This window comes from Monodon monoceros, unplaced genomic scaffold, assembly GCF_005190385.1.
Source record: "Monodon monoceros isolate NGI ecotype Baffin Bay Population unplaced genomic scaffold, NGI_Narwhal_1 Super_Scaffold_3, whole genome shotgun sequence".
Taxonomy (NCBI): Eukaryota; Metazoa; Chordata; class Mammalia; order Artiodactyla; family Monodontidae; genus Monodon; species Monodon monoceros.
In genome coordinates, this window is record NW_021703780.1 from 60,334,169 (window position 1) to 60,348,367 (window position 14,199).

Genomic DNA, 14,199 nt, shown 5'->3' on the forward strand with positions numbered 1-14,199 from the left:
TGAACATACTCCTGCAGGTGTTCCAGATAGACCTGTTTAGGGAAGTACTTGAGTTGCCCAACAGGCTTAGGGTTCCAGCACCAGATCAGGAACAGATTAGGCTAAATGATAGTAAGGATGGTTAGAGCCCTGAGATGAAACATTTGTGGTTATGCATTTTGATGTAGGTTGCAACAGATCGCCAGCCTCCCCCCACATTCTACCCCATGCCTACAGGAAGACAGAGAGGAAATAGCCAAACCCAACCACCCTGGGATCCTGGGCCCAGTCATGGTCATGGTCAGGTGACACAATAGGAACCAAAAATTATCCTACTCTAGTGTTTAAAGATTGACCAAAACTTAGAGGCATACTCCCCTGTGATTCCTTTATTCAAAAAGATCCATGGCACAATCCCATTAGCCCTTCCCCACACAAGGGCAAAACCTAAGGACCTTCAGCAAAGGTACAGGCCTTTCCCTAAATGAATCAGGGAGACATACATTCTGTTGGCCAAGACATTATAATTTCTAAATCAAGGCATGGGGTTTGCATAAGATACTAAAAACTTCATGAGCACAAAATCTTAAAAACATTTACAGGAGGAAAAGAAAATGCTATGACCTTTCACATGCTTTACTTGGAAACAGTGGTCACAAATGTATTACTATTCTCCATTCTGATAAGAAGTGTTACAATGGGGAGTGATAAGATGTTCAGACCTCTGTAGGGGCAGAGGTGTCCTTCCAAATACCTCATAAGATCAAGATAACTGGGGTTGAGTTAGCCTGAGGGAGAGTCCCTAAGGCTCAGGGAGTATCGCTCCAATGTCCAGTGGGCAGGAACAGGCTCAAAATTAGAAGATGTAGGTGAAAGGCTGAGCCCAGCCAATCAGAGTCAAGCCGGGGTTACGGGAGAAGGATCCTAAGACCTAATGAGAAGCGAGCAGTTAGGTCCCTGCTGACCTTTTCTGGTGGCTGGACTGATGTTGAATCCACATTTGAACAGACACCAAGGTGTTCGGTGGTGGGGTCAACCCTTGGCAAAATCATGACAGTTTTGGGTACCCTTCCCTACATACTTGCTCCATCTCTCTATAACATCTCAGCTTCTCCCCTCTCATCAGCCAATCCCACAGGCCACCATAGCTTCCTCCTCTCAAGGAAGACAATTTCCTTGGGACAGGGTGAGCTACATTTCCAAAAGGGACCCTGGAAAGGACACTATCTTAATATAAAGGTAGGAACCTAATGCTGAAACTCCAGGCACTGCAGTAGGAGTGGAAGTCAGTGGTTGGGCAGGAAGACCTACAACAAAATCATCACGTCTCCTAATCAAGCCATCCCCAAGGTCCTCCAAGGTTGGCACTGGAGGAGGTCTTCCATGCGGATAAGCAAAGTGAGACCTCATAGCCCAGCTGTGTTCCTGACATTAGCCATCCCTTTGAATGGGAGGGGGTGTATATTACTAACTAACTAACTATCCACACTATAATAGCTTTAGTGGGGGAACATGGCTCTCTCCTTAATATTCTGGTCCAGGCACAGCAAACATTATTTCCTTTGTTCCCTTTAGCATAGCTGAGGCAAGGCTGGAACATTTAAACAAGACTTTGAGGTTTCAGATACCAAAAGGGAAACTAGCAGATCAGGGCCCAGGCGGCAATTGCAGCCGGCTGCTCTCCAGGGCCCACGAGCCTTGGCCCATCCTAGCTCCTGGCCAGCATCCATATGGCAGGCGACGTCTTGGCACCCACCCCACAGTGGGACCAGCCTGATCATCTGCCCTCCACAAAGTCCAGAGCCAAGAAAGAAGCCCAAGCAATAAGAGAAATGCCCACTCCCGCCTAAGACTCACCTCCCCAGCTCCAGTTTCCTCCTCACTAGATTATTGGCACTGGAAAGGCCATCTTCTTCCCTGAGGGGTCCCAACAGGTTGAGCTGGTCAGGTAAGCTGAGCATTGGCACAGGACTCTGCTCCACAGGTGCATGGGTGCCAGTTCATGGCAGAGCCAGCCTCGGATGACATAGGGACCTCCAACACAGGCATGTACATACTACTCCTTGCCACACGTGAACCCCAAGTTCTAAATCTTATGCTTCATCCATAGCAGAGCCTAAGGCTTCCACAAGACTGGGAAATTTTATTCTATAACATTCCCTACTATAGAAATCACTAAAATCAGGTTTCACATACTCCACTTTATAGGAAAAGAATAGGCTCCAGAATATCACATCATCAGTCACCCACTTCATCATCTCTGAGAGCCCCGAGGGTTGCAAGGAAGGGATCCCTGCCCACAAGCTAAGCCAAGAGCAGCTAGAAAGCCGCTCCACTCCCCAGCAGCTGAATATCCGGGGCAAACTTGATGCCCAGAACTTAGTAATGTTGCCTGCTCTGTTTAGTTAGAAGTCATGAATGGGCCTTTTTTTTTTTTTTTTTTTTTTTTTTTGCCATTTTCAGTGATGAAATGAAAGCTATTAGTGGCTCAGCATCCCAGAAAAGACATGAGCCAGCAGCTATGCCTGGAGCCAGACCCACTCTGATTCTTTGCTCAAACCCTGCAGGGTAGCAACCCATCCCCACCATGAAGCAGAAAGCAGGAACCAGCCCTGTCACAGCCCTTCTCCCCTTTGTGGCTCCTGGGAGCTCCCTGGTGAGACTCATGACAGGTTCCTTTCTCCCTCACAGCCGCTCATGCAGAGCCCTGGACACAGTACACATTCAGGAAGTGCCTTCTGTACAGAATTAAATGTAATCAACCTAGTGGAGTGGCTTTATAATTCTGTTTGAAGTGTGTGTAATTCAGAGCCGTCCGTTCTGTCATCCATTCACTCATCTGCCTATTGATCATCTGTTGCATTCCAGATACTATGCAGACCCTACGGATAGGGCAGTGAGATGTTCCTGCCCTCACAGAGATGACAGTCCAGTGACACAGGAAAACAATGAGTAAAAATCACACACATATTAATTCACAGGCCGGAGAAATTGCCAAGGGAGAAAGAATGGCGTGAAGAGCGAAGGGTACATAGGACTGAGCCTTGAGGAACTCTAATATCTAAAGGTTGAGTAAAGAAGACTCTAAAAAGAGCAGACAGAAAGGCAAGAAGAGAACCAGGGAAGTAAGCCCTCTGGGAACCAAGAAAAGAGAGTTTCAAGGCAGAGGGGGCGGTAAGCGATGCCAAACCAGTATGTTGGACGTTACGAGTGATCTTAACAAGCACCATTTCAATGGCAGGATGGGGACAAAAGCTATGTTGGAGTAGGCTGAGGCGTGAATGGGAAACAGTGATTGCACACAACTCCTTCAAGAAATTTAACTGTGAAGTGAAGAGAGAAGTAGGCTGGTAGCTGGAGAGAGATGTGAGATTCAGGAAGATTTTTCTCTAAGTTAGGAAAAACTAGGTCATTAGAGATTTAGGTAAGGAACCGAGAGCTAATAGCCAAGAGTGGCCAAGTGTGGCCAAGAGTCTCACTCATCAGTAATGAAGCAGAGGGACCAGGAGGTCAGTAAGTGGTAGCGATGAAGAGGGGGCAAAGGAAGGCTAACTTGAAGACACAGGCATCAGAGGAGGAAGGGTTTTACAAGACACAGGAGGAGCAAAGGTCTGGGAGTGACAATGGGGAACAAGAGGGACCTCAGCTCTGCCCCCAGCCCTAGGGTCCATGGCATGAGGAGAGTGAGCAGCCACTGAGTAGGAGGAGAAGTTTGCAGATCAAGGCAGGTGAGTTCCACAGAGCTCAGAAGTGTCTGAGAAGGTGAGGGTGGAGGATGAGGTTGGAATCAAGAGCTCACAGACCAATAAGATGTTAACAGCACAGGAAAGTCTAGAGGGCCACACCAGGAAAAATTTTTTAAACACCATAAAAATAACCCCCTAAAAATGATCTCTTGGTTGTCCAGACCACTCTGCCTCTCTCCAAGAATGCAAACAACCAAGACCTGCTTAGACATCTGCACAGAATGAATCAGCTGTATGTATGCATATATCCCCATATCCCCTCCATATTGAGCCTCCCTCCCATCCTCCCTATAGCACCCCTCTAGGTCATCACAAAGCACTGAGCTTATCTTCCTGTGATATGCAGCAGCTTCAAGGCTATGGGGATTTAGGTGGCCCAGAGAAAGGACTGGAGGGGCACTGCAAGTGGAGGGAAGAGCATGGACAAGGACAAAGTGCCTAGTGACTCCGTGGGGCCAGGAGAGGCAATGAGGTAGAAACAACTAAGAGTGAGATCTTGGAGGGTTAGGATTCTGCTTCTGCTGGGATGTGGAGTGTGAGGGAGACAAAAGAGACAGACTTTAAAAACCCATCTGTGAAGAACACAGCCTCTCCAGATGCCTGGTTTATGTTGCTAAAAGGCCCGATGTACCATCTCTTGTTTTCTCAGAACAAGTACCAGGGCTTTGTCTTTGACATCGTGACCAGGCAGACTTTCGACATCATCATCATGGTCCTCATCTGCCTCAACATGATCACCATGATGGTGGAGACTGATGAGCAGAGTGAAGAAAAGACAAAAATCCTAAACAAAATCAACCAGTTCTTTGTGGCCGTCTTCATGGGCGAGTGTGTCATGAAGATGTTTGCCTTGAGGCATTACTACTTCACCAATGGCTGGAATGTATTTGACTTAATTGTCGTGGTCCTCTCCATTGGAAGTAAGTGGGCATCGCATGTGGTGGGGACACCCAGCCTCTACTTGGTCTTGTTTTGGCTGCTCTTTCAAAACCAAGGGGACAGCTAACAAACTTTTAAAAACCTACGTTGTAAGAGGAGCCCAGTATTTGCTGCTTTGCAAGAGCAGCAGATTTAAAATGCCCGGGGCCTCTCAGTGAAATGCAGAGGTTCCACTAGCCTTCTCCATGCTGCCATGAAGGGTATTCAGGCACCTACTGTGTGTGCAGCCATCGCCAGAAATTTGGGAGCCGATAGGGAACAATCACGCACAAGAAAACCTAAGATGATGGAGTTTCCAATGGGTCTTATCTTTATGGCCTTCAAAGCAGAGAGTGGGTGCTGTGGTGTGAGGTGAGTCATAAAATACTTTCTGGGAAAGGAGGTGGTTGCCAGAAGAGTGAGGAAAGACTAGGAGGAGATTGTTCAAAGGAGATTCTTAAGTCAAGGGTCTGGAATTAAATCTCTGTATAACTGTCCACTTAGGGAATATGAGTGACAGTAAAGTCAAGGGACCAATGCCAAGAGATCAATGCTATTATGACCTAGTCTGGGTGTTGTTGAATGACAGGCTCAGTATTTGGGGGCCAACGGTGTTCAGAGAAAATGAATGGAGTCAGAGGTTAAAGTGGGGATTGCAGCCACCATAACTGAGTGCTTGCTGAGTTCTGAGCACTGGGCTGGGATCCACGGATCTCCACAGCAGCCCTGGGAAGGAGTGTTACTATACTCATTTTATACATTTAATATGGAGCCTCAGAGATTAAGAAAGTTATGCAAGGTCATATAGTTTGTAAAGGGTGGAGCTGAATTTAGACCATGCTAATGTTCTTTTTAATAAACTAACAGCCTCCTACCAACAACCAAGACATCGTCCCTGGCCTTCGTGTGGTTTAGCCAAAGTTGGATCCTATAAAGGCCAAATCCCAGCACACCAGGTTTACTTTGCTTTGTAAATATATCCTGACCTATTATATCATGACCTCCTTACTTTTCACGTCAGGGCATAGCTGTAGATTTTATTTTCCATTGATTTACTATCAAGAGCTAATAGCATCTGAATACAACAAAGGCGGCACTTAATCTCTGTATCCTGGTGCTGAAACACAGCCTTGGGTTGTGTTTGTTTGGGAAGTTTAAATTTATTTTTGTTTTTTGTTTTGTTTTATTTTCCTATTGCTGCTGGGTTTTCCAGGGGTGGGGTGGGGGAGGTTTGTTTTGTTTGTTTGTTTGCCTTCCAAAGTGAGAGACTCTAAAGGCCATTTATTATTATTTTATATTAGAGAAGGGAGCTTGCTTATGTGACTTCCCATATCAGTAATATAGAAATAAAATATACTCAGAGTACTCCATTCTATCATGGGGCCACCTTAACTACCAGTTCCTATGACCTACACAGCAACGCCCGTCACTGGAGAGAAATCACTCATAATGACAGCTCGAAAACAAGTGCAAGAACCCACTAGCCATTCTTCCACTCTCCCTCCCTCTCCCCTTCTTCCTTTCCACCTGTAAGACATGTATTGATTGTCTGATTGTTACAAGTATGAAGACTCATTCTCCCTTGTAAAGGTAGGCTAGTTGGCTGGCAGAATCTTAGTAGATTATAAAAACACATATGTATCTCACACTATGGGAAAATGCCCCAGTTAAACTGGACTTTAAGAGAGGGGCTTTCATAAAGATTTCATAATACAAAATTATAATTATCCCAATTCTCCTCCATTTCCTTCCTCCTTCCAACACAATACTGTGACCACCCATATTCATAGGACAAAAGGCGAGTAGGAGAATGGGATCAAGGGCACCCTGGCGAGGAGAGAGAGCTTCTATCATACCCCTCACCATTTCTCCTGAGAGGTTTTGGATCCTGTTTGACCTAAAGGCCTTGCCTAATCTTTGATGGTCTTAACAGGCCTCCACAGGTCCCCAAGACCAAGTTTCACCAGTCTTCAAGTTAGATATCATAGGGAGATATACACACTCTTGTTCATAGTTCGGGTTAGGGGGCTATAAATGACCTTAAACTAGCCCATCTCTAGGCCCTAACACAGAGTTCAAACACAGCTGGAAATGAAAGAAACAAATAAAATCTATTATGCACACAGCTGGCCATTCAAAACCATTCTGTTTTAGCTGTCAGCAAGTTGCCCAAGTCCTCAGGCCCCTTATAATTAATACTAGGCTCTGTACAATTATCCACAGGACCATGTGCCAGGAACTGAGTCAATCTTCACAGTAGGAGATAGGGAGATGAATCACAGTGGGTCCCAGCCTTCACAGAGCACAGGACCAGGGTGGAAGTAAAGGCATTACCCAAAGGCTGAATTCTCAGGAAAGAGCCGGGTCTATGTTACAGACAAAGACAGACAAAGGACTGTGAGCATGTGGAACAGGGTGCAATCACTTCCAGCTGAACTAGGCTGCAGAAATTGGGTTTTGACCATGTAGGTTGACTAAGAATGTATCTGGATGGAGGGAAAGATAAGAACATGGTGGGAAAGGTGAGACTTACTCGAGGGAGACAGGATTTATGCAATGGACACTTACTGAGCCCCTACTTTATGCCATCCACTGTGCCAGGCTCAGAGGGTCCAGAGTCCCTGAATATGGATGCTCACTTGGAGGTCCATACCAGGCAGAGAAGAGGGGGTGTGATCCAGTCAACTTTGTCAGGGCTCGTGGTTGGAAGTACTAATTAGATCATTTCCCCTTACTTTTAAAGGCCTGGTGTTTTCTGCAATTCTTACATCACTTGGAAATTTATTCTCCCCAACGCTCTTCCGAGTCATCCGCCTGGCCCGGATCGGCCGCATCCTCAGGCTGATCCGCGGGGCCAAGGGCATCCGCACGCTGCTCTTCGCGCTCATGATGTCCCTGCCCGCCCTCTTCAACATTGGGCTGCTGCTCTTCCTGGTCATGTTCATCTACTCCATCTTCGGCATGGCCAACTTCGCCTACGTCAAGTGGGAGGCTGGCATTGATGACATGTTCAACTTCCAGACCTTCGCCAACAGCATGCTGTGCCTCTTCCAGATCACCACGTCGGCAGGCTGGGACGGGCTTCTCAGCCCCATCCTCAACACGGGGCCTCCCTACTGCGACCCCACCCTGCCCAACAGCAACGGCACTAGAGGGGACTGTGGGAACCCCATCGTGGGCATCCTCTTCTTCACCACCTACATCATCATCTCCTTCCTCATCGTGGTCAACATGTACATTGCGGTGATTCTGGAAAACTTCAATGTGGCCACGAAGGAGAGTACGGAGCCCCTGAGCGAGGATGACTTTGACATGTTCTACGAGACTTGGGAAAAGTTCGACCCGGAGGCCACCCAGTTCATTACCTTCTCTGCCCTCTCAGACTTTGCAGACACGCTCTCTGGCCCCCTGCGGATCCCAAAACCCAATGGGAATATATTAATCCAGATGGACTTGCCCTTGGTCCCTGGAGATAAGATCCACTGTTTGGACATCCTGTTTACCTTCACCAAGAATGTTCTGGGAGAATCTGGGGAGTTGGATTCTCTGAAGGCAAATATGGAGGAGAAATTTATGGCAACTAATCTTTCAAAAGCATCCTATGAACCAATAGCAACCACCCTCCGGTGGAAGCAAGAAGACATTTCAGCCACTGTCATCCAAAAGGCCTATCGCAGCTACGTGCTGCACCGCTCCATGACGATCGCCAATCCCCTACCTGTGCCCAGGGCTGAGGAGGAGGCTGTGTCACTCCCAGATGAAGGCTTTGTTGCATTCGTGGTAAATGAAAACTGTGTGCTCCCAGACAAATCTGAAACTGCCTCTGCCACATCTTTCCCACCATCCTACGACAGTGTCACTAGAGGCCTTAGTGATCAAGTCAACTTGAGCACATCTAGCTCGATACAAAACGAAGGGGAGGCTGCCACTAAGGAAGCCACTGGGCCCTAGTGAGGACCCTCCAGCATGGGCATGTCCAGGTCTGACGTATCCTTCTGCTCTGTGACAACGTACCACCACCGCCTCACCAACGCATGCCACTGGTCACAATGTCAGAATGGGGCAGGGAATACAGTTGGTACCCACCTTTGGAGAAACCCTCACACACTAACAAGAGTCAGAAGCCAAGGGCGTCTCCGCTGTGACTTCCCTTTTAATTTTCAATATCAGATGATGGGTTCCCTTACTTTCCAGAAAATGTCCCTGGAACATTTTATTTTGATGGTGACCAGAGCTTACATTTACCAAGACAAACACCTCAGGACCAGAACTTCCAAAGATACATGGCAAGAATGTTGCTAAAGGTCCAAGGTCATCCTCTGTGAAACGCCACATAGAGACTGGCAGTGTTATTTAGGATTTTGCATGACTGCATGCTGAGAGCTGCCGGACAGCTGCTCCAGCCCAGGGTAATACCTGTGGTCTATGTCATGAAAGGCCTCTGAGATACCCATTAAAATTAATATTTTTAAAGGTATGTCAAACCCAATGTTATATCCTAAAGCATCATTTTAAAAAATTATGTGACACTGACATGTCATAAATCACTTCTTCACTTTCAGGGTTCCTGATATTTTGCAGTTTGGGTTCAGGCTGGGTAGGCAGGAAGGAGCACTGTCCTGGGAGCCTGTTCTCATCCTAACTAACTCTCCCACTGCTTGCCTGGCTGACCTGGGCCAAACTCATTCCCCTCTGAACCACTTCCCCATGGTGGTGGGGGGCAGAATGGACAGTCTTTGCAGCCTTTGCATTTCATGTTGTAGAACTCAGTGATGCCCTGTCCCAATTCAGACGACGAAAATACTCGCCCCTGAAGCGGCAATGGCCAGACCTTTCTGCTCTATGGCCAAAAGACAGCTTTTGAATATATTCTAGAGGCTGTTTCACATCTCATAGACTTAAGGATGGAGGTTTTCACATTCCCCTCGGACCAGGACTCCATAATTAGTATAATCAAAAATAAAGGAACATTTTGAGAAAGATGATCTGGGAGACAAAAGGTAAGGCCAATACTTTCTTTAACTCATCCTACAAATGTTTTAAAGTACCTATTATATGACAGGCACTGCTCTAAGCACAAGACATAATGAGAGTTAAGCCCCAAAAGATTCACTGGATTTATGCATTGAATGGTGGAAGGGTTGCCAAGGGATGATATTCAGGCCAAAGTCACATGGCAGGTCTTGAGATGAAAGAGATTAAGAAGTTCGTGTGATAGCATAAGACATAAAGGGTCTTAATGAGAGCCATGATCGTCTATTAACTCTTGGGACATTCCTTGCCATGATAACAAGGATCAGGTCAATTCATTGATATGTATTTTATCGCTTCATAAGATTTCCCATTTATTCAATTACAAAGACTAAAGACTGGTCCCCCTGACAGGCTTCATGGACACAGATTTTTCTGGGGCCGCACAGAAAAATCTATCCTTTCTCTATCACAGTTGGCCCAGCAGAGGCCAAAGAGGCGTTCGAAATGCTTATTGGGGTTTGCAAGCACCCACAGAAGCAGGTTAATAAGATGATGGAATAGCTGAGGGCACAGGCTGACGCAGTACAGATCAGCTGTTCTCTGGATGCTTGGTTTGTACCTAAAAGATGAGTTCAACCAAATGGCACTGGACCAGAGAGCACACATATTCACTGTGCAGCTACTTCAACAGCTAAATCTCATGCAGCCGATGAAAATGCCCTCGGAGAGGATGCTTGCCCAAGTGTTTATAAGACAGCTGGGCGGACAGAGAGCTTAGGGAGTGGCTTACTTTTACAGTGTTTTGTGGAAGACTTAAATGTACCCAACCATCAGACTAGTTTTATTAAGTAGATGATATTATTCTCAAATATATTCTTGTTACATATTTTGTCCCAGGTTGTGAGTTGAATTGTGTCCCCCGCAAAAGATAAGGACCCCTACCTAAAACTGTATGGTACCTAGGAATCTGACCTTATTTGTACTTAAAATCAGTTCCAGGTGTATCTATATTTGAAAGGCAAATCTATAAACGTTTTAGAAGATAATATAGGAAACTATCTTTGTGACCATAAAATTTTAAAAAGGCTGATAAACTTGACTACATTAAAATTTAGAACATAAATACATGAAAATAGATCATTAAAAAGAATGAAAAGGCAAGCTGTCAAGTGGATAAAATAAATAAAACACATCCAACAAAAGTCTAATATTCAGAGATTTTTATTAACATCTATAAATCAATACAAAACAGACAACACAGTAGGAAAAATGGCAAGAGATTTGAAAAGGCACATCACAAAGGAGGAAACCTGAATAATCAATAAGCATATGAAAGAGCACACAACCTAATTAGTAATCAGGGAAATTCAAATTAAAACCATAGTGAAATATCACTACACACCTATCAGCTTTATAAAAGTTTTAGAATCTAACAAATATCAACTGCTGGCAAAGATGTAGAGCAACAGGAAGTTTAATGCACTGCTGGAGCATGTAAATTGGTCCAACCATTTTGCAAAACAGTTTAACTTTACTTAAACTTTTTACATATACTCGTGACTTGGGTTTTCCACTGGTAGGTATGAAACCTAGAGAAATCCATGCACACATGCTCTAGGAGACATGAACAAGATTTCTTATTATCATTGTTCATAATAGACCCAAATTAGAAACAACCTAATGTCCATCAGCAGTAGAATAAATTAATAAATTGTGGTACATTTTTAAAATGTAATTTTATGTGGTAATGAGAATGAGATATAGCCTTGTACAAGTTTATGGATGAATCTTAAAAACATAATATTGAGTGAAAGAAGCCAGTCACCAAACTATATCTACTATATGATTTTATGAGGTTCAAGATCAGGCAAAATTAAATATACTGTTTAGGGATGCATAAAGAAAAGCAGGGATTTGTCCATTAAAGGCAGTGTAGAGGTTAGTAAGACGTGGAAGGAGGCATTGTGACTAGGTCTCTGGCAATGTTCTAAGTTCCCACCTAGGTGGTTCTCTTTATAAGTGCTGTCTCTATAACCATGTGTTAAGCTAAGCATACATATCTAGTTGCAGTTTTCTGTGTGTGTGTTATGGCTCACAAGTTCAGTTCTTTGAATAGCTTAGGTTAGATTCTCCTCCCTCTTCACAGAAGTAGTCACTATCTGCTGCTTTGAATTGTGGTGTTTCTGTCTTGGACTTGGATCATCTGAGCCGAGCTGTAAAAGGATTAGGAGTTCTATCGTAGATAACAGAAAAGGAAATTCTAGAGAAAGGGAACTTTCGACTATCAGCCTTATTCAATAACCATTACCTCTCACAAGTATTATTTCAGTAGCCTTACAGCTTGCCCCCATTTCTACTCTTGTCCCCAGCAGTCTATTCTCAAACAGCAGCCAGAGCTCAAGATCCACCCGTGGCTTCTATGTACTCCAAGTAGACGTTATTACCATGGTTTTACATAATTTAGCCCTTACTCCTCTCTGACCTCATCTTCACCCCAACTCTCTGTGCTTCAGCCACACTGTCTTCCTTGCTGTTCCTTACACACACCAGGCATGCTCTTGCCTCAGGGCAAAGGCCCTTGGAACTTGCTTTTCCTTCAGCCATTATATCCACATAGGTCACTCCCACATTTTCTTCAGTTCTTCCCTTACCAGCCTATCTAATTACCAGCCCCATCCAGCACTTACTGCACTCTGATATGTTATATATGTACTTTCTCATTGCCTGTCTTCCCCACTAGAATGTAAGCCCTGCAAGAGCATGGACTCCACTTGCTCACGGATGTACCCCCAGCACCAAAAACAATGTCAAAGTAAATTCACGATATTTGGCTAATTTTTTCTTCTTAATCTGTCCAAAGTTAGCTCCTCATGGCCCAGTACCCAAAGGCCAGCCATACCATAGACAATAGCATAGGATAAACATGTTAACTTCAATAAAAATCTCTATTTAGAAAAAGAGGAATTCCTGGCAGTCTAGTGGTTAGGACTCTGAGCTCTCACTACCAAGGGCCCGGGTTCAATCCCTGGTCAGGGAATTAAAATCCCGCAAGCTGTGTGGCACAGCCAAAACAACAAAAACATTTAGAAAAAGAGAAACCACATCCAGAAGTGCCAGTCCACAGTATACCTGGGAGTATGTACTGCTGGCCTTGACAGTGGAAGGATTTCTTGGTCCTGCTTCTGGGAGCATTCCTCATCCACTGTCTTACTCCCTCATGAGATAGGAGCACTGGGAAGCAATTTCTTCTAAGGAATGAACAGCTTATTGTACTTTCTGTTGGTTACCAGTGAGCCCTGGAAACTGTTTTCAGGTTTGAGCAATCTTGGGCTGTTATTTCCCTGGACTGAAGTTTCTGTGGCAATACAACTCCCTTGAAACACTAGTATGATTTCTATCTCTTGCATTTTACCAACTCATTAGATCTTGTCAGGTTATGGTCCTTCAATCTAGAATCGGGACTGGATATTTCTGCCTTTTAGCAATAGATGATTCGCCCTCCTTTACCCCTCAGCTGAATTGCCTGCATCCTGGCCTCAGGCAGCCACCATACAGAAATATTGTTTAAAAAAAAAAAAAAAAGAATTGGCTTGGGTATAGAGGCACAGCTTACCTGCCCCTACCCCAGTCTGTATTCCACTGGACAGCTCTTTAAATTGGAGTAATATCTCGTTTGCCCTGTAAGAGTACAGGGACAGGATCCCTTGAGGGAGTGTGGGAGGAGGGGAGAGTGTCAGGCTTCTCCCAGCTCCCATTCTTACCTCTATCGCTGTATTTCCAATCATCAATATGCTGGTAAATAGTTTAACACTTAGCTCTTCACAAGAAAAAAGAAATCCCTTATTTGTAGCATATTCTGATTTATCTGATGTAAATACTCCCACCATGGCCCATGTCAAGCTACCGATGTGACATCCCTGAAGGCAGATTTGAGAAGAGATGTCGACCTGGGTCAGTATAAGCTGGCTCCAGCACACCAGTTTCCAACCTCCCTGCTTTTCCTCCACCATTATTAGCTTGGGACAGAAACCTGTTTCTTCTACTGTCCAAGGCATGATTATAAGATCTTGGGTTGCTGGCCATAGTTAGAAAAGGCCTCTCTTTCCGCTTTCATATGAGCCAGTTTTGACAACTCTTTTTCTGTGTGCCTTTACTAAGCCTGCAAGAAGTAGCCCACACCTTTCCAAATTCTGTAGATTTTTCTATCAAGGTCCTTCAACTCCTCCTGTGAGAGGTAGGTGGTCTGAATCTCCAGATATAACAAGCTACAGCTAAAAAGCATAATAGAAATTTCCAGTGTCCCACCCCATTTCATCTTGGCCAGTGTCGCACTTTAAGGTCTATTAATAGTAACACCAGTTTCCATGTATCAATTTCTGTGTTGGTAAGAGTTATTTGGTTACAAGCAACAACCCATTCTAGCATAAAAGAAATGTACTGGGATTTCCCTGGTGGCAAAGTGGTTAAGAATCCGCCTGCCAGTGCAGGGACATGGGTTTGAGCCCTGGTCCGGGAAGATCCCACATGGCCGCGGAGCAACTAAGCCTGTGTGCCACAACTACTGAGCCTGCGCTCTAGAGCC

At 45.0% G+C, this 14,199-nt stretch overlaps 1 protein-coding gene across 1 annotated transcript in view; it reads left to right on the top strand.

The window, feature by feature from the left end:
* Nucleotides 1–9,141, top strand: part of SCN10A (sodium voltage-gated channel alpha subunit 10) — a 95,992-nt gene extending 86,851 nt beyond the window's left edge. The window contains exons 30-31 of the mRNA XM_029244012.1: nt 4,375–4,645; nt 7,387–9,141. Of these exons, the coding sequence (XP_029099845.1) occupies nt 4,375–4,645; nt 7,387–8,594 (1,479 nt within the window). The 3' untranslated portion in view covers nt 8,595–9,141. The remainder of the gene's footprint in view (nt 1–4,374; nt 4,646–7,386) is intronic.
* Nucleotides 9,142–14,199: the final 5,058 nt, after the last annotated feature.